We start from the raw sequence: 22,765 nt of genomic DNA, 5'->3' as shown, positions 1-22,765 counted from the left end.
TCATATTATTCTCACAAATAGTAGACATTTGTACATTAAAAATGTTTGATAATTTTTTGTTACCAATCTGATTGATGAAACACAGAAAAAGGTTAAGGTGATTTATAGCATAGGTACTTTATTTTTAATGTTCATGAAGGTTTTTTTCCAAAACTCAGTTTTTGTTCTTGTTCATGTTTTATTGCAAAAGTAAAATAAAACCTCCTCAAGAAAAGTAAAAACAAGAAGGCGTTTTTGGGATACTTTTATTTAAACTAAAAATAGAGATGACAATATAGATGTGAGAAGAGGAGACATAGGATTAGCACCATTCTACATTGATACTGCTCCCTATGTTCTGCCTTCTGGGTTTCCTGTCAACTTTGCTAAACAGATATGAAATACAGAATTTCTTCATTCTTACACTCAAGCTTTAGCAATTCTCTGTTGTCCTCAAGATTAAGTTCAAATTTAGCTTCATATTCAGAGTACTTTATAAGTGCATCTTTAGCTTGCCTTTTTATTTTCCAGCAATATATCTTTCATATCAATTACCCTTAGCTGTTTTATTCTCAGTTGTGTTTGTTTTCTATTTTTGCATACAAGCAGGGATAGTTGTATCTCTAGCTGTCTTTTTTCTAACCATACCCTATGGATTATAGAGATTCTACTTCAATTCTGCTTTTCCTCATGAAAGCTTTTCTCTACTTACCTCACTCACCATCCTTTGAATATCAGTAAAAATATTATTTACTGCTGGTTTGGCAATAAATAATGTATTAGCAATGATAATTCCTATTATAGAAACTAGTTATTAAAATCCTTTTTATTTGCCAGTTTTGGAATATTAAGGTTCAGTGACTGATTTTGTTATTTTTTATTCTGGAATTTATTGGGAGAAGAACCTTGCCATTTTATGTTGCGTTTACTCTAATCAAGGCTATATTTAATGACTTTGGCGTATCTGAAATATAGAACTAACAGTTAACTGCATTCAAGTTAGTGGTGATTTGAATGTAAGGACAAGTGCACTTAAATATGTTAGCACTACATAGTTGTCAATGTACTGCAAGCTTACATGCAACTTGAAGTGTATTGTAGACACAGAGTGATAGACAAACCTTCCTTTTCACCAAATTATAAGGTTGTATTGTGGATATACTCACTTAGGTAACAGAGTACAAACTCAGTTCTAAAGAGTCCCTTTTGATGGAATTACTGAGAAAGACTGACTTGGAGGTTAACACACATCCACTGATTATGCCAAAAATACGTAGTTATATGTAGTTGTATAGCACATTGTAGTGAAGATGTTTTGGTTCTTCTGTTTAAAGAATTAACTTTCATGAATTTCTCATTCCAGTTCTTCTCGATGTCCAAATGGGGATTATTGTTCCAATCGACGGTTTCAGAGAAAACAGCATGCAGATGTGGAAGTCATACTTACAGAAAAGAAAGGCTGGGGCTTAAGAGCTGCCAAAGATCTTCCTTCGTGAGTTCTGTTTTAATCACCTTTCACTTCATTTTTGTTGAACTTGGTTAGATGTTTTGTAGGAAAATAATTTATGGCACTGAGGTTTAATAATTATTGCACAAAATGACCATTTGGTAGCAAATTGGCAGGTCCTTTCTTGTCATATAGTTATGTTTCCTTTAATTCTAAGCCATTATCAAGTGTTTGCTATAGATTCCCAAAGTCTATGAAGCTTTATAAAAAGGAGTAGAAGGCCAGGTGTGGTGTCATCCCAGCTACTCTGGAACAGAGGCAGCAAGATGTCAAGTTTGCAGCCAACCCAGGCAAAGATAGGAGGACCCTATCTTAAACAAACTAAAAATAAAAGGGCTGGGTTGCCTAGCACACTCAGGGCCTGGCTTCAATAAAACAAGAAAAAAATCTTTTATTTTTATTTATTTTTTTGTTTTTTTGTGGCACTGGTGTTTGAACTCAGGGTCTTGCACTTGTTAGGCACTTGAGCCATACCCAAATAGAGTACCGCCCCCCCCACCCCCCGTGTTTTTTTTTTTTTTTTTTTTGCTTTATCCGTTTCTCAGTAGAGTTTCACATTTTTGCCTGGGCAGGCCTGAGCTGTGATCCTCCTGTTTATACCTGCCATTTAGCTGGGAGCATAGTCATACTACCATGCCCAGATTATTGGATGAGAAGAGGTTGTACCAATTTTTTGCTTGGGCTGGCCCAGAACCAAGATCATCCTGATCTCTGCCTCCAGAATAGCTGAGATTACAGCCCTAAATCTTATTAATACATATCAGATGACATAAAGTTCAGCTGGGATAAGAGTAGAAGAGAGTATCCAAGGGATGTCACAGAAGAAGATTAAAGCACACTTGATAGATCACTCAGTAAACAATTGCTGAATGAATACAGTGTGTACTCCATCTGACTCATGTATCTTTTAATGTAGTGTAGTGGTTCACTTTGTTTTTTTGCCATATTCAGTATTTCCTGATTGTCGTATATTTAGCATGTTTTAATTACTCATTATGAAAGTTGAGTGCCTTTTACTTAAGTTAAATATATGAAAAATACATGTGTTTGTGATTGAAAAAAATTTTAAATATAGGAAAGGAAGAAAGGGAGAAAATTAAACATTTATTGGATTCTAGTACCTCAGGGACAACTAACTATTCATTCAGAATGCTCTTAAGCATATGGCCACACTCGGATGGAAACTGGAGTTAGGTTAGACAAGGTTTAGTCTGTTTATTGTGGGGATTCAGAGCAATCAGGTAAAGATAAAAATTTGGTTTTCTGACAGGAATTCTCATAAATCTTTGAAAGTAAGTTTTTTTCTTATAAAGATAGGTAGTGATGTTCATATCAGTCTGTCCCTTTCAGGAACCCACCAGAAAAAAACCCAAAAAAAAACATGTTCTCTTATGTTAAGAAGTAGATAGTAGGAACATTCTAGATTTCTCCGATAGGGCTGTACAAAGCCCTTTCAGAACATCTTAGCTTAAAATTGGGTTTATTGTCATTATTGTTGAACTAGGGATACATTGTGACATTTACAAAAGTGCTTATAATATATCTTAGTTAAATTTACCCCCTCCATCATCTCCTTTATTGAAAATTGATTTTTAATTATTCCTTTGAAACAGATTTCTCACAAAATCATGTCATTGTGTCCCTTATCCAATTTATTGACTGCTTTATAAGACTGTTAATGGCACAGAACTCAGTACTTCCCAAGATAGCTTAGTGCATTCCTAAAATCACCAACTCTAGACCAGATGCATGTTTTCAGAGACACTTTCTTTTTCTTTTATCCCTTCTTGTTATTTCTCCTCCCCATTCTTTCTTTCACTGTTGTTTGGACACAAGCCTCTCTTGCAGGGGTAGTAGTAATGGGTGAAATGTCTGGATGTTGGCTCTTAGCAGAGTCTGTGCTAAAACACCTACCTTCAAACCTTATCTAAATTCTCATTGCATACAATAGAGACTGATGGCTCAGGATCCCTCTTATATTAAGGGAAAGGATGGAGATGGAAGGAGAGAATATATGATTGGTTCATATGGCAGGTTAAAATTTCTTAAAGCTGTTTAGCTTTTTTCAGCCACTCACAAAGAACTCTGCTTTGGTAGAATATACTAGGCCTCAGTGGTTTTATGTTTCCCACTCCTTTTTACTGTTTGAATTTCTGCATACTGATGATAATGCCAGTTTTATAAATTATTAGTTCAAAACCTTTTAGATGTTCACGGGTAGAGTGTTCCCATTTAACAAGGACATTTTGTCAGATCTCATAGGATGCAGAGTTAGAGCTAAACAAAGTACAGTGGTGGGTTCTACCAACAAACAAACAAACAAACAAACAAAAAAAAAAAAACCAAGCAAATCCCTATCAAAACCCTTCAGTTTTAGGAAGTCTACCAGTTATAGGAATACAAGACAGTGCTGCCCAGATTGACTTAATGTTATAGATACCAAATGTGGCTTTTAATTGATGTGAAATTTGCATAGTAACTTTTTTCTCTCTCAAATATTAATATTTTAAAGACAGCAGTTCATGCAGACTAGCACATTGACAATATTGCCCAGTCATTGTCTGCTTCCATAGCATTTTCATCATCTGAAAAGTAAAGTTTGTACCCATAAAACAGAATCTCCCCATTCTCACCTTTCCTAGGCTTGGCAACCACTAATCTGTTTTCTGCTCCTATGGATGTACCTATTGTGGATATTTCATTTAAATGAAGTGATACAATATGTGTGTGTGTGTGTGTAGCTTCTTTAACTTGGCATCATGTTTTTGAGTTCTCGTTTGTGTTGTAGGATATATCAGCACTTCATTTTTTTTTTCGTAGGTGAATAGTATTCTGTTGTTTGGATATACCATATTTTGTTTATTCATTCATCAGCTAATGGATAGTTGGGCAAACGGAGCCATTTTTCTCTTCGTTATGAAAAATTTCAAAGTTACAGAAAAGTTGAGTTGAATAGTTAACATCTGTATAACCACTATTTATATTCTGTAGTTAACATTTTACTTTCTTTATTTTGTATCCTCTGTCCATATTTTTATCCAGCTGTCTTTTTGATGAAGTTGAAAGAAAGTTGCAGACATTGCTATTAACCCTTTAACCATCCATAACTTCTGCCCCCTTCATCCTGCCACAGAGTCCTGTTGCCTTGAACAAACTTTGAGGAGTTCAGTGAAGAGATCTCATACAGCCAAATTGAGAGCAAAATGCAGACTTAAAAAAAATGAATAAGATCATTCTGTAAGCTGGGCATGATGACTACTTGGGAGGTAGAGAATGGAAGGATTTTTGCCCAAGGATTAACTTGGGCAAAAAGTTAGTGAGGAACCTCCCTCCTCCCCCCAATATCATTGCCTCTGTTTTCATGGGATTTAGTCACTGCCTGCCAAGATAGTATGATGTTTTTTCTTGTGGTGCTGGTTGTAGCTTTTCTAAGAAACCCAAACTTATCCTCATTCATCCTTTCTTCTTTCTCTCTCCACTCCCCTGCTCTTTCTTACTGGGAGGATTGAACTCAGTGCTGTGAGCTTGCTAGGGCAAGTGTTCTACCACCCAAATACATTTTACTTTGCTATTTTGAGAACTGCATGATAGCTTTATGTTATTAACCTTATTTATTTTGGAGGTTAGGCAGCTGAATGGTCTAGACATTCTTATATTGCTTAAATTACTAAAGACTTTGAGACTTTACCCTCAGCTGCTTTAACACACCTAAATTGTTAGATCCTTGGGTATTGTATATCCTTCAGACTTCCTAATGTAAAGTCCCTTCTCTTGAGTAATTTAGTAGTTAGTCAAGTTCTGGAACTTAGAACCTTTTTCTAAATAACAAGGTGATTACAGAGCATGATTGTCAGAAGTGAATATTTTATTGGAATAAAGCATCTGTTAAAAGGGCGAGCAGTTATTCAGGTGAGGTCCGCCTCTTGGGTTGTAAATGGAACTTTATGACCTTGGGCAAATCACCTAACTTCTTTAGGCTTCATGTTTCTCTTTTTTTGTTGCTTTTTTATTTTTATTTATTTACTTATTTATTTTTTATGGTACTGGGAGTTGAACTCATGGCCCATGTTTGCTAGGCAGGTGCTCTACCCCTTGAGCCATGCCTTTCTTTTTTTTTTTTCATTTTTTGGTGGTACTGGGGGTTTGAGCTCATGGCTTTGCACTTGCTTGACAAGAGCTCTACCACTTGAGCCACATCCCCAGACCTCAGACTCCATCTCATCTGTTAAATGGCCATGAAGTTCAGGGAGGAGAATTTGAATTTTGGTTGGGAAAGAACTGGAAATATTTTCTACATAAAGAGTGTTTTGTGGTCATTAGTCACAATTTAGAAGGCAACCTGTGATGTGTTACTTTGTGTGTGTGTGTGTGTGTGTGTTTGTGTATGTGTGTTTTGAGGGAGGGAAGTAATCCCAAAACTATAGAATCAAACATTGTAGGGTTTCAAATTTTGTTGTTATTCTACATTACTTTGGATAAATTTCTGGGGTTAGAAAATAAAATTTAAGTATTGGTTATAAAGATAGTAATTTAACTGTGTGTTTAGTCATGAGTAATTAGATTTTTATTACTGAGACTTAAACATATGATGGGCTGCTGCATAAATATATCTGCTGTTTTTCCAATCCTGTTTCTGAGTTTGCTTTGTTTTCTTTTCTCATCATTTTTGACTGCTTTATTTTTCCAAAAGTTTTTTTAGTTGACCAAGTTAAGTCTTTCTTTAATAAGTATATTGATATTTGTTAATATGTTATAAACAAAACCAAATGACTTATATTAAAAAAAAATCTCAGGCTGAGGTGTGGCTCAAATGGTAGAGTGCTTGCCTAGCAAGTGTGAGGCCCTGAGTTCAAACTCCAGTACCACCAAAAAAATTTTTTTTTTTTCTTTCTGGTAACAGATCATCTTTGTTTTGTTTGGTGTAAACTCCCAGGCAGGCTGTTTCAGGTCAATACTTGGGAGCAAAGCATAATGAAGCATTTGTTTACATAAAGCCAGTACTTGAAGTCTTTGGTGAGAATGAACTTTTAGAGAATAAAGGAAAGGGAGGGGAAAGAGACTGAGACTTTACTATAATGCAGAAGAAATTGGTAAATAACCAATGACAAATGACAGAGCAATCAAGTATGTAAGGTAACTGAGAGAAGCAAATAATTATTGATAAATGCTAAAGAACTCACAGAGAAAAGATACTAGTTTTGTGTATGTGTGTTTCTAAAAATGTAGATAGGTTCATATTTTTTTCTCTCCAGTGACATATTTATAGTTCAGTCTAAAGGCCTGCTTGGAGGTCCTTTGGATGGTTCAAAGAGGTCGGTCAGACTTCTAGCTGGTTCACAAGAATGAGTCATCTACTACTTCTTAGCCCAAGTTTTGGAATTTTGCTAGCTTTGAGTTCTTCACTAGAAGAAATTAGGTGTTATTTGCTCACAGTAGTTTGTCATGTTTTTGAATCATTGGTGCTTTTATACGTGCCTGCAAACATCTCACCTCTATAAGTGTGAGAAGTTTGTCAGGTATAGTCTCCTTAATTTTCTTTTTCTTTTTGGCAGTAGTAGAGTTTGAACTCAGGGCATTATACTCCACCCCTTGAGCCACTCCAACAGCCCTATCTCCATAATTTTTATTCTAAGCTTTTTCTGCTGTCAGAGTTTTAAAGCCCCAAGGGATAGTACCTGAAACTGACAGCTTTCCAGTTAGCTTTAGATTATACATTGTAAAAGTTGTTACTTCATATATTCTCTATTGGAGGTACTTGTGAAACTTTTTTTTTTTTTTGACAGTTACCTCTATCCTCTTACAATTTTCTGGTGTGAAACCAAAGAGAGTATTTGAGTTATTCTCACAAATAAGACTCTTCCAGTACCATTTTGTACATCTGTCTTATGCAAATTTGCAGTGTGTTCCTCACTGAGCGGTAAGGCCAGCCATCCAGCCAGACCCTAGATTTGACATTATCATCTGTCTTATTAGAGAGCTTTGACAGTAAAGACAGCAGAATGAGTGCTGTACTTAACTGCTTTCTTTTTTTTCCCCTAGAACAAAGTGCTTCTGATTTTTCAAGGCTTCCTGATTTCTTCATATCTTTTGTTCAGCTGTGAATCACAGTTTTCAGTGTTGTAAACCATATTTGAATTATTTATTTATTTTTTGTGGTACTTTGGGTCAAATCTAGAGTAAAGGTACCTTCTCTACCACTGAGGTGTATCACGAGAGACTAGCCTGGGTTCCATAGTGAAACTCTCTTTCAAAAAGTTTTTTTCAATTCATTAGTTTTGCCTGGGTATTTTCCCTAAAACTTTTTTTTTTTTTACACTATTGTTTTTCAGGAACACCTTTGTCCTGGAATATTGTGGAGAGGTACTTGATCATAAAGAATTTAAGGCTCGAGTGAAGGAATATGCACGAAATAAAAACATCCACTACTATTTCATGGCTCTGAAGAATGATGAGGTGAGTAGTGTGGATGTGTTTAATTTGAAACAAAAGTGTGGGTGAGAGAGTGGTATTTACATTTATATGTAAACATACACATTTATACTTCATATCACAACCCTTAAAAATTATTTATGTTCTCCAGAATACATTTGTGTGTTTCATTCATCAGTATTACCATATTAAAACATAATTTAGCTGGGCTCACACCTATAATCCTAGCTACTCAGGAAGTAGAGATCAGGAGGATCACAGTTCGAAGCCAGCTTGGGCAAATAATTTGTGAGATCTTATCTTGAACCCTTCACAAAAATAGGGCTAGTGGAGTGGCTCAAGGTGTAGGACCTGAGTTCAAGCCCCAGTACTGCAAAAAAAAAAAAAAAACCAAAGAACCCCCCCCCCCAGAATTTAGAAATACTAATCCATTTAAAAGAAACAATTAAAATCTATCACTTATTAATACAAATAATATAGTGTTATGAAAAAATATTTGAAAGTTTTTTATTGAGAAAGTGACATGTTAATGACATGTCTTGCATTTTTACAAATCTCTTTAATGTGTGACTTAATAGAGTTCAGCTAGATTCTCATGATCTCTATGTTCAAGGTGGAAATGCTCATTCTAGGAATCTACCTCCAGACCTGCTTACTATGACTCTGGAGGTGGCCCAGCAAATTTTCACACTCTCCATTGCATTTGGATGCACACTCAAGTTTTAGAGCTCCTGGACTGTGGCATAGCACATGCTTTAAAATGAAGTATTGCACATACAAAATGAGATTGGAATGCAGTAGGATATAAGATACAGCTAAAAATGGAGAGACATTGACAAATGTGGAGGTTATTTTGCCTGTAGAAAAAACTTTTTTTGGGGAAGTAGTAATGGGGTTTGAACTCAGTGCTTCACACTTGATAGGCAGGCACTCTAACACTTGAACAATGGCTCTAGCTCTTTTCCGTTATTTTTTGGGTAGAGTCTTGCGTTTTTTTCCCTGGGTCGGCCTTGGACCAAGATTTTTCTCTTTGTGGCATCCGTTGTAGCTGGGATCACAGATATGTACCACAATGTCTGGCTTGTTGTTTAAGATGGGGAGGGAGTAGGGGGTTCTAGCTAATGTTTTGCCTGGACTAGCCTCAAACTGCAATTCTCCTGATCGTTGCCTCCCGTAGCTGGGATTACAGGCCTGAGCCACCATCCAGGGCCCCCTAAAATGCTTATACTCAGCAAATTTTCTAGAAAAAAAATAGGTATTTGTCACTTTGATCTGTAAATTAGTATGAGAAAGTTATCTAAATTAAGGTAGGGGGCAATGGGGTGTATGTGTATGCTTGTCTTAATTTTTTGTTAATGCTTTTATCTTATAAAATGCATGAATTTTTTATCTCATTTTAAAACTTTTAAATTACCTTCTTCCTCCAGATAATAGATGCCACTCAGAAAGGAAATTGCTCCCGTTTCATGAATCATAGTTGTGAACCAAACTGTGAAACCCAGAAAGTAAGTTGAGGTAGATTTAGAGTTTGGAATATTTATTGAAGATTCCTCTTCTGACCATTAATTTTAGGTCCTATGTCAAAAGTACTCATTAATTTTGTCTTATTTTCCTACTCTACTTTATTAATTTATAGAAATACAGTATTGCAAAAATGGTACAGTATGTGCTTCTATATACCACCTACTTTCCCCTAATATTAACATTATATATGATCATAATACAATGATTATGCCCAGGGAGTACTGTTGGCTAATCAAAAGACCTTATTAAATTTTTTTTTTTTCCCCCAGTGGCACTAGGGTATAAACTCAGTGCCTCACACTTGCTAGGCAGGCACTATACTACTTAAGCCACTCCACTAGCCTCTTACTCAGATTTTGACGGTTGTAACTTTTCAGGTCCAAGATCCAACTCACGAATTTTTTTTTTTTTTTTTTGAAACATGCTTATTTTATTTCCACTGGAAAAATATTACTTATATAAAATTTTGGTCCACTCCTTTTTATTTTACCTGTACTATTCAAGCTTCACATATCAAACATGAGAGCTAAATATTTCATATCATGAGATTAATGAGTTAATTGAATTACATTATTTTTCAGAAATAATACCTCATCTTTCCTACAATGATTCATCTTTTTCTGAGTAACTATATAATCAGTGTCTCTTCTCTCACATTTAACAATGAGTATACATAAGTATAATTTATACCATCAGTAACTAGATTCATTGTCTAATCTTCAATTCTTGTTAAATTTCCATATGATACAGTATTTCTGTGATAACCAGATATTTTAGTTACACTTACACTTCCCAACATTAAGGTGTTAATTTAATGACAAGATGGAAATCCCAGAGACAAACACTGGATCCACTTACAGTGATGCTGTTGCAAGAGGTCCTTGGATGATAGCTATTGCTTTATTCTCAGTGTGGCTTCATTTGGGCAAAGAGCAACCTGGCGGGCAGCACTAGCAGGAAAATTACTCTTGAAGTATTGTTTGTAGAGTTCATTGACAGCACCAAAGTCATTTTTGTCAGCCAGAAAAACAGTTGCTTTTACCACATTAGTGAAGTCAGCTTGCAGCTTTCAGAATTTCACTCATGTTCTTAAGAGATGTTTAATTTCTGTCCACTTTGGAGGGCCCATGCCTATCTGTCCTAAAATGTATATGGTCCTGTCGACTAGCACAGCCTGACTCTAGGGGTCAATGGCCCCTAGGGCTTTTGTGGTACTGATTACTTTTTTGATCAGGGACAACATGGCTAATTCTCTCTTGTGCAGGCCCTAGGGGGAGAAGTAGCCCCCACACCAACCCTATGCCTCTCTCCCTGTCTATTGAGTGGCCCTATGCCACATCTCTGCCTGAGGTGACTGGCGGGCTTGCAGGGGATGCTAGGAGCTCACAGATTCACATTACATTTGTTTCCTTACTTATAATTATATTAAATATTATTTGAAAGATGCCAAAATATAAAACTAAATTTTAATTATGAGGAAGTCCAGTGAGTAGTGTCACAGTCAGATCCTTGATCAGGTCATACCCATGTGTGAAATTTGACTTTTAATAACTCATAAGGGATTAAATAGCTGAAGTTGAGGGATTAGAAATTCTACATTAAAAAAGCTATGGGCCCACTCCCCAGATAAATATATATCATTGAGCTATTGACCCATAGATAAATATTTATTAGTGGTTTCCTCTCATGCTGAAATAGTGCTTTTAACTCCTGGATATTTTTTGTCCTTTGATATTTGTGCTAATATATTTTATGTATGGCTATTCTAAGAACCACATCATACAACAAAGAAGAGAACCCGGTCTGCAATTATTTAACCTAAGTTATGGTTCTAGTTCTGCTGCAGCTGGTGACCACATGTTTAACTATGAGACTAACTGTACCTTGTCCTTAATTTAAGTCTGAGTTTTTCATCAGTGTCATGTGCAGATGGTCTGGAATGGAGCTGTATAGTCCTTGACCTACTTGCATTTTCTGGTACACAGTGTATCACCTGTGTATCTGCACCCATTTTATTTCTTGACTTTTATGCATCTGTTTTGATGTCTTGCTTCCCTTTTATTATGCTCGATCATATGACCACAACTTCATGAAAGAAAGCTTTTCTTCTCCTAGGTAATAGTGTTTCCATGACCCATCTTATCTTATACTTTTAACATAAATTAATGTAGATTTGCTTGTGCTAGTCAGTGACACCAAGCATCCCTTCTTTTTTTTTTTTTTTTTGGTTAGAACAAGTGAATCTATATATGGAAATGTGTATTAAGATAAAGTAGCAGTTTCCTTTTTTTTTTTTTTGTGATAATGGGGTTTGAACTTAGGGCCTACACCTTGAGCCATTCCACCAGCCCTGTTTTTGTGTTGGGTTTTTTAGAGATAGGATCTCAAGAACTACTATGCCTGGGCTGGCTTCAAACCTTGATCCTCCTGATCTGTGTCTCCTGAGTAGCTAAGATTACAAGCATGAGCCACCGACGCCTGGCTAAGCTGACTTTTTTTCGCCCCCCCCCCCGTGGTACTGGGGATTGAACCCAGGGCCTTGCGCATGTTAGGCAAACACTAAACCACTGAGCTAGATACCTAGCCCCTTGTTTTGGCCTGTGCTAGGGATTGAACCCAAGGCCTCAAACATACTAGGCAAGCAGTCTACCACTGAGCTACATCCCCAGCCCAGCAACAGTTACTTTTATTAATAAAAGACAAATTATAGGTATATTCAACCTGGTAGTTCATTAAGTAAGAGCAACACTTAAAAAGATGGTAGTTTATTTAAAGGAAAAAAAAATCCCATTTGCCACATGTGTAATTCATTCAGATGATGATTTTTTTGGTAATACTGGAGTTTGAATCCCAGATGATAATGATATCTCTGCATACATACTCACAGTCAAACTCACACAGATTAATCAAGTTACTCATTTCTTCTCATTTCAGTGGACTGTGAATGGACAACTAAGAGTTGGGTTTTTTACCACCAAACTGGTTCCTTCAGGCTCAGAGTTAACATTTGACTATCAGTTCCAAAGATATGGGTAAGTATTATTTCCACTCTCTTTTTCTGCGCTGTTTAGAATTAGAGATATAAAATTTTGATGTGAATTATATTTACTGTCAGTTGTTATCTATAGTATACTGTTTGGAGATTTGTGTAATTTTACTACTATATAACATAGCTATGAAGAGAGATTTGATAGGAACTAGGTCATTTTCCTCTGAACTTCATGCTGTCTTATTTATATAAAACCTTTATTATGGAAATGTCAACTCGTGTATCATGATTTAGCTTTAACAATTATCAACTTGTGACTAGTCTTGAACTCTACCATATAGTACTTTTTCTTTTTTTTTTGAGGTACTGAGGATTGAACCTTGTTGCATGCTAGGCAAGTGCTCTACCACTTGAGCTATGCTCCCAGATTGTACTCTTTAACCGGTGGCTCATGCCTGTAATCCTAGCTAGTCAGGAGGCAGATATCAGGAGGATCACAGTTCAAAGCCAGCAGGGGCAAACAGTTTGAGAGACTCTATCTCGAAAAACCCTTCACAAAAATAGGGCTGGTGGAGTGAATCAAGGTGAAGGCCTTGAGTCCAAGTGCAAGTACTGCCAGAACAAACAAACAAACAAACAAACAAACACATGTAGAACTGGAGGTTTGGCTCAAGCAGTAGAGTACTTTCCTTAGCAAGTGTGAAACCCTGAGTTCAAACATGAGTGCTGCCTTTCCTTCCTCCTTCTTTTTGGAGTACTGGGGACTAGACCAGAGGCTTGTGCTTCCTAGGTGAGCACTCTTACCACTTAAGCTATGCCCCCAATCCAAATATATATATATAATTTCTTATTTTCAAACATTAGTTAGTATTCTCATAAAATGGAGAAATCACTCATTAACTTATTGGCTAGTTTTGTGTAATAAGTAAGATTGGAAAAAGAAAAATATTTTAAGAGCAATTTTTAGGAATTTCTATTAGGTAGTAGCATTTTTTTTTTTTTTGAATCTCTTAAAGTTTTATTTTCCTGTTTTCATTTCCTTTAAGCTGGTATGACTCTTATGTAATTGTTGTTGTTGACATTTTTATATGGTTTATTTCTACATAATTAACTTCTTTCCTATATTCCTTGAATAGAAAAGAAGCTCAAAAATGTTTCTGTGGGTCAGCTAATTGCCGGGGTTACCTGGGAGGAGAAAACAGAGTCAGCATCAGAGCAGCAGGAGGGAAAATGAAGAAGGAGAGATCTCGCAAGAAGGATTCAGTAAGTGGTCTATCTTATTTTTAACTTTCATAAAAATTTTAAGAGGGAGATAGCTTTTCTGAATGAAGTTTAAAAAATGATACTATTCACAAAGAAATCTAGAATCAGATGAGATATTACTGGAAAAGAGATGTGGTTAGCTATTTTTATTTCATATACATAGATATTAGAACTGGGTACTGCAAACTGTTAAAGCATTCTTGAAAATACCTGGGCTAATAGTTTTTCTGAGCCTGCAAAACTAAGTTTAACTAAAATATTCTATCTTTTCTCTCTGTTAACTCACTTAAGTCTGATCTAATTTTTTTTTTATTATTGGCTAATTTTCTGTTTGGAACTCTAAACTATGGAAGTGTTCATAAAGGTTCTGAAAACTCTATTTGGAGTTAAAAACTCTATTACGAGTTTTGACAGGTAATAGGCAACCTGAGAATGAGAAAGGTATATTCTCAGGTGATTTTTTTTCATTTAACGAATTGATAGTTGATACCTATTTGTAACCACCATGTCTCACCTGAGTTACTTCCTATTAAAAGGGATTCTTGGTGGGAATTTGACTGAAGTGGTTGAGTACTTGCCTACTTATCCCAGCACAAGGCCCTGAGTTCAAACCCCAGTATCACCAAAAAAAAGGCGGGGGTGGGGTTTTCAACTGGAACAAGGGTTTTTTGTTTTTTTTTTTAATTTTTCTTTCTGTTTATTGTTTATTTGTTTATTCAGTCCTTGGGTCAGCATAGTGGGTTAAACCTGTAATGTGGCTACTAGAGAGTTGGAGATCAGGAGAATTGTCATTCAAAGCTAGCCAGGGAAAAATGTTTGCAAGACCCCATCTCAATCAGTAAAAGGTGGGCATGGTGTGGTATGCATCTGTCATCCTAGGTGTGGGGAAAGTATAATAGGAGGATTGTGGTCCAGGCCTTGCACTCACTGGGAAAGTTCTCTGCCACTTGAGCCACGCTTCTTGCCAATTTTGTTTTAGTTTATTTTTCAGATAGTCTTGTGTTTTTGCCTAAGATTGGCATGAGATTGAGATCTTTGCCTCTAGAGTAGCTGGGATTAAAGGTGTGAGCTGCTGTGCCTAGCCAACAAAAGCATTCTTCTATATGAGGATATAAATAATAGAAAGAATTGGAAAGGGGTATTTAAATATTTTGTGTGACAAAATACCAAATGTGTGGCACTTAAGGTGAACAAGTATTCTTTTGAGTATTGTGTTTGATTTACCTCTCTTTTTAGAGAGAGTATCTGTTTTAACTTTTTGCCAAATGATCAACACATTACTCTTTTCATTCTTAAAATAAGCTCCTAAATCAAGAACAGTAGTTTCTTCCTTTTATAGATAAGAACCACACTGAGGCACAGAGTTTATGAGGTCACTAGTAGATGATGGAAATGATCTCTAGTCTTGCTCTTAACCTTTATGCTATAGTGCAGTTAGACTGTAGATTGCAGTTATATCTCTTCCCAATCCTGAGGCCATTATAGTCAAATATTTCTGCATTTCAGAGCACATTTTTCTTTGTTTTGGGTGGTACTGGAGTTTGATCTGCAATTTATTTTATTTTTTTTTGGTATTTAAAAGAAAAAGGAGTATTTTATGGAATAAAAGAAAAAAGAAACTTACAAATTACGAGAATGTAGGTAGACTTGGAAAGAACTGTATTTTGCATAAGTTGATTTAAAAACAAATTAAAATTAACATGTTAAGCTTACAGACTTTGAAACAAAATCTAATAAAATAAAGTCATTAATATCAATAATAATCATTTCTATCTATTATCTGAAAACACTCAACTTATCTTAAATAAATATTTTTATCTTAGTCCAGTAAACTGAACTGCATTTTAAAATATATTGTTAGCATGTGCAAGCCCCTGAATTCAATTCTGAGCACTGTGTTTGAAATGCATATGTATGTATATAAACATTCATTGAAATATATATATACACACACATATATATATAAATGAGAGAAAGTTGTGTAGCATTTTATGTTATATGTCATATTTTGTTATGTCTGTAATTTGTTTTTTTAATTCTCATTTTTAAATTTTTATCATCATATAGGTAAAAATCCATTTTTTATTTTTATTTTATTTATTTATTTTACTTTATTCTAATTTTTGGTTTCTTGAGACAGGACTTCATAGCCCAGGCTGGCCTTGAACTTGCAATCCTGCCTCAGCCCCCGCTGAGTGCTAGGATTACAGGTATGCACCACCATACCTAGTCTTGGTGCTTAATTAAATAATTACTTGCTAGAAATATATTTAGTCTGTATTATAACCTGAAGTTACTTGTTCCTTGTAGTTTGTAAACTTAGAAACAGATATTCTGAAACTTTCACTAAGTCTCTTTTATGTTTCGGTTTGTGAGATAATTTAATAAGTAATTTATAAAATAAGGGTAAAGGGCCACATGGATGCAAAGAAATATTTACTTTCAACACATAAAAACAAGTACTTGTGTTCAGAATATACATGATGAATGTACATATAGAACATACTAATAAGAAAAAAACAACTATTACAAAAGATAGACAACTTCCACAGACACTTGACTAATCCAAATAGGCAAAAAATATAGAAAGATGGCCAACTTCATTAGTAATCAGGGAGTGCAAATTAAAATTACTATTAGATACCACTTACATACCAGATTGATAAAAATTAAGTCCTGTGATTCATAACAACAACAGGAGCTCCCATACACTGCTGGTGGATGATGTACATGGGTATAGCCACTTTTGAAAACCCTTTTTCTAACCGTTTTTACTAACAATGTATATAAACCATATGAGCCAGCAGTTGCACTCCTGGGTATATATTCAGAGAGAAACTATCTGTAACATGCATCAGGAATCACAGAATCATTGCTTATAAAATGTAGAAAAAGTAGAAAGAATTCAAGTACTTATTAACATTAGGATGGATAAATTATGCTATAACCATGTAAAAAAGAAATAGTCATGAAAATGAGTTGTGGATGAACACAACATGGATGACTTGTTAAAATGTAAGGTTGAATGATAGAAACATGACAAAAAAGCTTTCCACAAAGATCAAAAATAGCAAAATTAAGTGATACTTAGGAATTTGCCTGCAAGGAATAAGCCTATGAAGAAATCAAAGAACTATTTCCTAAAAAGTTAGGATAAATTATCTCTGAAGCACATGAAGGGAAGGTGTTATAATTTAGAAAGGAGATAAGAGGCACTTCACAAATTCTGGCAGTATTCTGTTTGTTTTTAAACTTGAGTCATGGTTCCATAGGTGTTTGCTCATTGATTTGAAAACAAACCCATTTATTTGCTATTTGCTTATATACTTTTCTTGGGTGTGTGTTATTTCATCAAAAGTATCTAAAATAATTCTTAGATCCTTGAAGACAGTTCATAGCTAGGCTTAGCTTGGTACACACCTGTAATTCCAGTATTTGGGAGGCTGCAACCATCCTAGGCTACATAGCAAGATGATGTCTCAAAAATACCGAACAAAAACGTCACCTCATAAGTCAAAAGTACTAATGTACAGTCAGCCTCTGGCTTAATAATCTTTCAACGTAACATTTTTTTTTAACTTTGCCAAGGTCTGAAAGCAGTAGAAATCATACTTCATTCAGTAGAAATCATACTTCAGAATTTTTAATTTTGATCTTTTCTGAGGTTAGTGATACATGTTCCAATGGTGTCATGATGCTGGGCAGCGGTAGGAAGCCCCATCTGAGCCATTCTGTCACAAGAGTAAACAACCATATTCACAGTGTACTGAGTTTCTAAGATATGTTCAGTAGATTAGGTGCATTAAATGGATTTTTTTACTGGTTTTTATAATACAAGGGGATTTCATTGTGATAATTCCATAGATACGTATAGTATACTTTGAACAAGTTCATCTTCTTTCTTATTTTCCCTTAATCCCTCCTTTCTCCTCCACCCTTCAAACAATGTTTGGTGAGTTTCATTTTACATATATTATACATATATATGGTACTTCAAGCCTCTTCACCCTCCAGTACCCTCTCCTTCTCCCTGTACAGTCCCCTTTTACACTAAAGTCCCATTATCATCTCATTTGAACTCTAGATTCCACGTATTAGCAAAAACGTGATATTTGGTGTTTTGAGCTTGGCTTATCTTGCTCAATATAATGATCTCCAATTTCATTCATTTTCCTTGTGATGGCTGCTTCAGGTTTTCCTCCCCTCCTGGGAAGCCAGGAACAGGCTTGAAGCTCCTTTTTGCTTTTTTGTTGACTCAGTTTCTCTGCGGTTCTCTCCCAGCTTGCTACCTCTTTTGTGATTCCCGATGTCCTTCCTCTCTTTATCTCCAGAATATAGTCTCTCCTGTGTTACCTCACTTTTCTTATTCATGGAGTCAAAACAACAGATGCTGATGATAATTCACCATCATGCCTCACCTCTCTCTCTCTTTTTTTTTTATTCCTTTTTTTTAAATCTTTTTTCACCTCTCTCTCTTAAAAGAAGTTTTGACTTCATATTTTCAACTAAGATAGACTTATCTGGATCTAACTGTATTATAAGTTGAGTAGTGTTTGTTTTAAAAAAAAAATAAGTATTTTGACAGGCACCAATGGCTCACACCTATTGTCCTAGCTAGTCAGGGGGCAGGGATGGAGCAAAAAGTTCTTGACCCTATCTCAAAAATACCTAACACAAAACAGGGCTGGTGGAGTGGCTCAAGTGATAGAATGCCTGCCTAGGAAACCTGAGGCCCTGAGTTCAAAACACACACACACACACACACACACACACAAAATTTAGGCACCTTGCACAGTGACTAAGAGAGCAGAAAGATCATGGTTTGATGTGAGCCCTAGCAAAAAGTTTAATCAATGGCCGGGTATGGTGGTGCACACCTGTCATCCAGCTATGTGGGGAAGCACAAATAGGAGGATTGTGGTCCAGTTCAACTTCCAGTACCAATTTTTTTTTAATTAAATACATATCTTGGACTGATTAATCATAACAAAAGAAGTTTTAGATGCTATATAATTGTGTATAGACATAAAAGTTTTCAATTAGTAATTTATTAAAATATATCCTTATCATTTATACACATGTATGTTTACTTTTTTTTTTTTTTGTGGTACTGGGGTTTGAACTCAGGGCTTCATGCTTGCTAGGCAAGCACTCTACCACTTGAGCCACTCCGTCAACCCCTGTGTTTACTTTTAGTTACCACAAATCCTTGGGTGATGGTGATCTGTAAATAAAAATAAGTATTTTTAGTAAATGTAGAGTGATTAAAGGAAAAAAAAAAACTCAGTTTCTGTTTCCTCTCCCTTGTTATCCTAAAAGTTACTAATTCTACAATTGATTGCTGTACTTAAGCTCCCAAAATTACCCCAAATTACTATGGGTTTTGCGTGTATATATGTGTGTGTGTATTACAATACACAAACATTAAGAATAATGTTCAAGAGTTATTCATCTTAATTTTATTTTTTGCAAAATTTTATTTTGACTGTTTATTTTCTTTAAAATAGGGTGTTATTTTCTTTATTACCTAGTAGACCCTTGTATACAATAATAGTATCTATTTGGTTGAATAGTATCTATTGCTAGAATGAAAGTAGTATAATAACTCATTTTTTTTTGTTGCATACTTTTCAGAGTTACAGCGACATAACATGCTTAGTTAGAAAAAATTACCTCATCTCTTAGCCCATTGAATATTTATATCTTATGACTATCAAAGCAAGATTCTGGCTGTTATATCTCGGGGAAAGAATAGAATTTTAAAGCTCTTGATCTTTGCTATTCTAATTCCTTAGAATTTGAAATACAGAAGTTTTCCATTTAGCATATGCAAGGAAAAAAATCTCTAAATTGGCTTTTCCGTTTATGAATTTAATCTATTCAAAATCTTAAGAAATGGTGTTAGAAATGAAAAAGAATGAATCTTAAATATTTCCCTTTAGATGGAAGACTAACTTTTCAGTATCTTTAACTTTTCTCAAGCAGTATTTCGTATTTTCTTACTTATTCTTTCCCTTTACCAAAACGTGAGTTTTGAAGTAAAATATAAAATAGGAATTGTTCAGTGTCTTGCCTACAATTATATTACATTAGAATATAAATAGCCAGTTAAGTAACAAAAAATTAATATTCCCAATAATAAGTTCTGTGAGATCCTCTTATAACTGCTTCAGAAAAAGAGCTGGAAACAACCTTTGATAGGATGGTTACCCCTCTCTCCCCACCTTGTTATTTAAATGTAATATTTAACGGGTACCCCTCTCTCCCCACCTTGTTATTTAAATGTAATATTTAAAACTAAAGCATCCAATGAGTGTAAATTATAAAGCATAATTATGAGATAAACCCTTGTGAACACTTTTCTTATTCCCTTTCCCTGTGTAGACACTTCTGTTGTGAATTTTGTATCCTTATTTCTTTGTCCTTTTGCATTAATTTTTTTATAAAATTGTTTTTATTAGGATATATTTGTTATATGGGTGGGGGATTCATAGTGACAGTTCTGATTAGTAGATTGGTTAAATCACCCCCGCCATTATATCAGTTCTTTGTTTTTGTATCCCTAAAATACTTGTTTTAGAGGAGTATTAAAATGGATTCATATATTGAATGGAAGTTGCTTTTTCATATCACATTGTTTTTAAAATTGAAAGTTACTGTATTTAGTTGTACTCTTACCCTTTCACTGTGGATTTGGTTGAGTGACTGTTCACATTTATCTATTTGGGCCACAAGTAATTGTGTTGTTTGCAGTTTTTTGCTATTATGAATGTTGCTTTAGTGAGCATTCTTCTGTATCTTCAGGTTCACATGCACATAAGTTTCTCTAGGCTTTATTCTTGCAGGTGGAATTGCTGAGCTGAGGGGATGCAAATAATTTATTTTTCCAGTTAATGCTTTTTTTTTTTTTCCCCCTTACAGCATTTTTTCATCTAGTATAATTTTTTTTTCTATTTTTTTGTCTCCCGTAAGGGCAACTTTTTTTTTTTTTTTTTTCCTTTTTGCTTCCTGTTTGGGTTCATTGCATTGTCTCTAGCACTAGACTTGATATGAGACTTCTTGAGTTTTGTTTGTTTGTTTGAGATAGGGTCTTGCTGTGTAGCTTATGCTGGTCTCAAACTCATGATCCTCTTGCCTTGGCCTCCTGCAAGCTGAGATGACAGGTGTGTACCCCTATGCCTAGCTTAATTTTTCTTTTTTCTTTTTAGTCTGATAACACATTTTCTCACTGTGATCTTACTTTTTATTTTCCTAATTACAAGGCTGAGCAGTTTTTTGCTTGGAGGCTATTCAGTTTCTAAGTCTGTGGGGTTTTTTGTTTGTTGCTTGTTTGTTTTATAACCAGATGTTTTCCTTTGTTGTGGTAGGTAGATGGAGAGCTAGAAGCATTGATGGAAAATGGTGAGGGTCTCTCTGATAAAAATCAGGTGCTCAGTTTATCCCGGCTGATGGTTAGAATTGAAACTTTGGAGCAGAAACTTACCTGTCTTGAGCTCATTCAGGTAAACGCTTTACTGTTAACTTATTTGAGTCTTAATTTGGGTTGGGACATTTAAGGTACAGTCTAGCTGATGAGGAGGGTTAATCTTATTTTTTAAATGGATAAATGCATTCTATATGACTTTGAAAATTTATGCTCTTAAAAATGGTGAAGAGTTTAGTATTACTCGTAGTAAGTAAACTTGGTTTGAATTTTTTCTACTGGGGGGATTTTTTTTTATGGTGAAACAATTTATGGCACTTTATAGTGCCCTCCCTCCACAAATTATTAGTATGGTAAAGATATTTTTACTATATAATTCCAGACCAAGGAATTTTAACAATAATCTTATGTACTACAGTTCATTAAGTATGCCATAACAAAGTGGATAATAGGAATTTTTTTTTTTTTATTAAGATCTTATCAGAAGGGCTGGAAGATAGTGTGCTTGAGGTCCTGGATTTGACTCCAAGCATGTACCCCACCCCCAAGAAAAGAAAAAACCTAACAGGGAAGGAAAAGCCTTTTGAATATGCATTTGAATGACTGAGAAAATGAAATTATTTAAAGACTAATTTTTTGGTTTTAGCTTTTTCAGTAAAAATGGTAGATGCATTTTTTTAACTTAGTCATTTAGAATTAAATTGCATTGTAAGTGATCTAGTAATATTTTAAAATTTTTCTATTTTAGTAAAGACCAGGTTCACTATCACAAAAAAAAAAAACAACATACATTTTACACGTCAGAAAAGATTGTAATCTGTTCCTTTAAAGCATTTGTTAGTTGTACTGTTCTAGTTGGATTAATAGGAATAGAGTTTCTAGTTTTTTTGGTAATGAACTCTTGTTCCTTTCTATGGGCCTTCTGTAACATTCTGTCTTGTATTACTCCACTACATTCTGCATCCTGCCTCCTTTCCCCCATGAAAGAACACACATTCACAATCCTGCCTGAAGTCCTTTTTGGAACGTCATGGGCTGTCTTTGTTGTGGATCTGGATGGCAGAACTTGGTGATGGCCGGGAAAGTAACCAGAAACTTCAGGAAGAGGTCAGTTCACATTCATTTCACTTGTTTCTTAAAACTACTATGTTAGCCAGATGCTGGTAGCTCATGCCTGTAATCCTAGCTACTCAGGAGGCAGAGGTCAGGAGGATCATGGCTTGAAGCCAGCCTGGACAAATAGTTCTTGAGACTATCTCAAAAAAAAAAACCCATCACCAAAAAGGGCTGGTGGAGTGACTCAGGGTGTAGGCCCTGAGTTCAAGCTCCAGTACTGCAAAAAGACAAAACAAAACAAAAATTATGTTAATTGCTTAAGTTGAGTACATTTGTTATCAGCAATTATGAATTTAGCACTGTATTTGCCACTGGCATTAAATAATCAAAATATATTATTGCAGTATCATTCCTATAAGTATAACCTTGCATATACCTTGCTAAAATGAGTTTGCCCTTTTCCCATAGAGTCTTCTTAAAGTTAGTACCTCATACCTGGGAACTACAAGAACAAGATAAAATATGACAGTTCAGTGAATGATTCAGTTTGCTGCGAAGAGCATAGTTTTAAAATGGTTGGGTAACAGAAAACTTG

General features: G+C 35.1%; 1 protein-coding gene and 1 pseudogene across 6 annotated transcripts in view; one reads left to right on the top strand and one right to left on the bottom strand.

The window, feature by feature from the left end:
- The window catches only part of Setd2 (SET domain containing 2, histone lysine methyltransferase), a 116,890-nt gene that overhangs the window by 31,945 nt on the left and 62,180 nt on the right, over positions 1 to 22,765 (top strand). For all 6 annotated transcript variants that reach the window (XR_012443175.1, XR_012443176.1, XM_074059455.1 and 3 more), the window contains 7 exons: positions 1,343 to 1,471; positions 7,816 to 7,939; positions 9,343 to 9,420; positions 12,374 to 12,471; positions 13,565 to 13,691; positions 21,059 to 21,193; positions 22,102 to 22,221. Coding sequence is in view for 4 of the 6 variants with exons in the window: in XM_074059455.1 (XP_073915556.1) it covers positions 1,343 to 1,471; positions 7,816 to 7,939; positions 9,343 to 9,420; positions 12,374 to 12,471; positions 13,565 to 13,691; positions 21,059 to 21,193; positions 22,102 to 22,221 (811 nt within the window). In the remaining 2 variants the exon portion in view is untranslated. The remainder of the gene's footprint in view (positions 1 to 1,342; positions 1,472 to 7,815; positions 7,940 to 9,342; positions 9,421 to 12,373; positions 12,472 to 13,564; positions 13,692 to 21,058; positions 21,194 to 22,101; positions 22,222 to 22,765) is intronic.
- Positions 10,294 to 10,682, bottom strand: LOC109689471 (2-iminobutanoate/2-iminopropanoate deaminase pseudogene; annotated as a pseudogene).

Source organism: Castor canadensis, chromosome 17 (assembly GCF_047511655.1).
Source record: "Castor canadensis chromosome 17, mCasCan1.hap1v2, whole genome shotgun sequence".
Classification (NCBI taxonomy): Eukaryota; Metazoa; Chordata; class Mammalia; order Rodentia; family Castoridae; genus Castor; species Castor canadensis.
The sequence above is the reverse complement of the archived record's forward strand: the minus strand, read 5'-3'. Positions and strand labels throughout refer to the sequence as shown.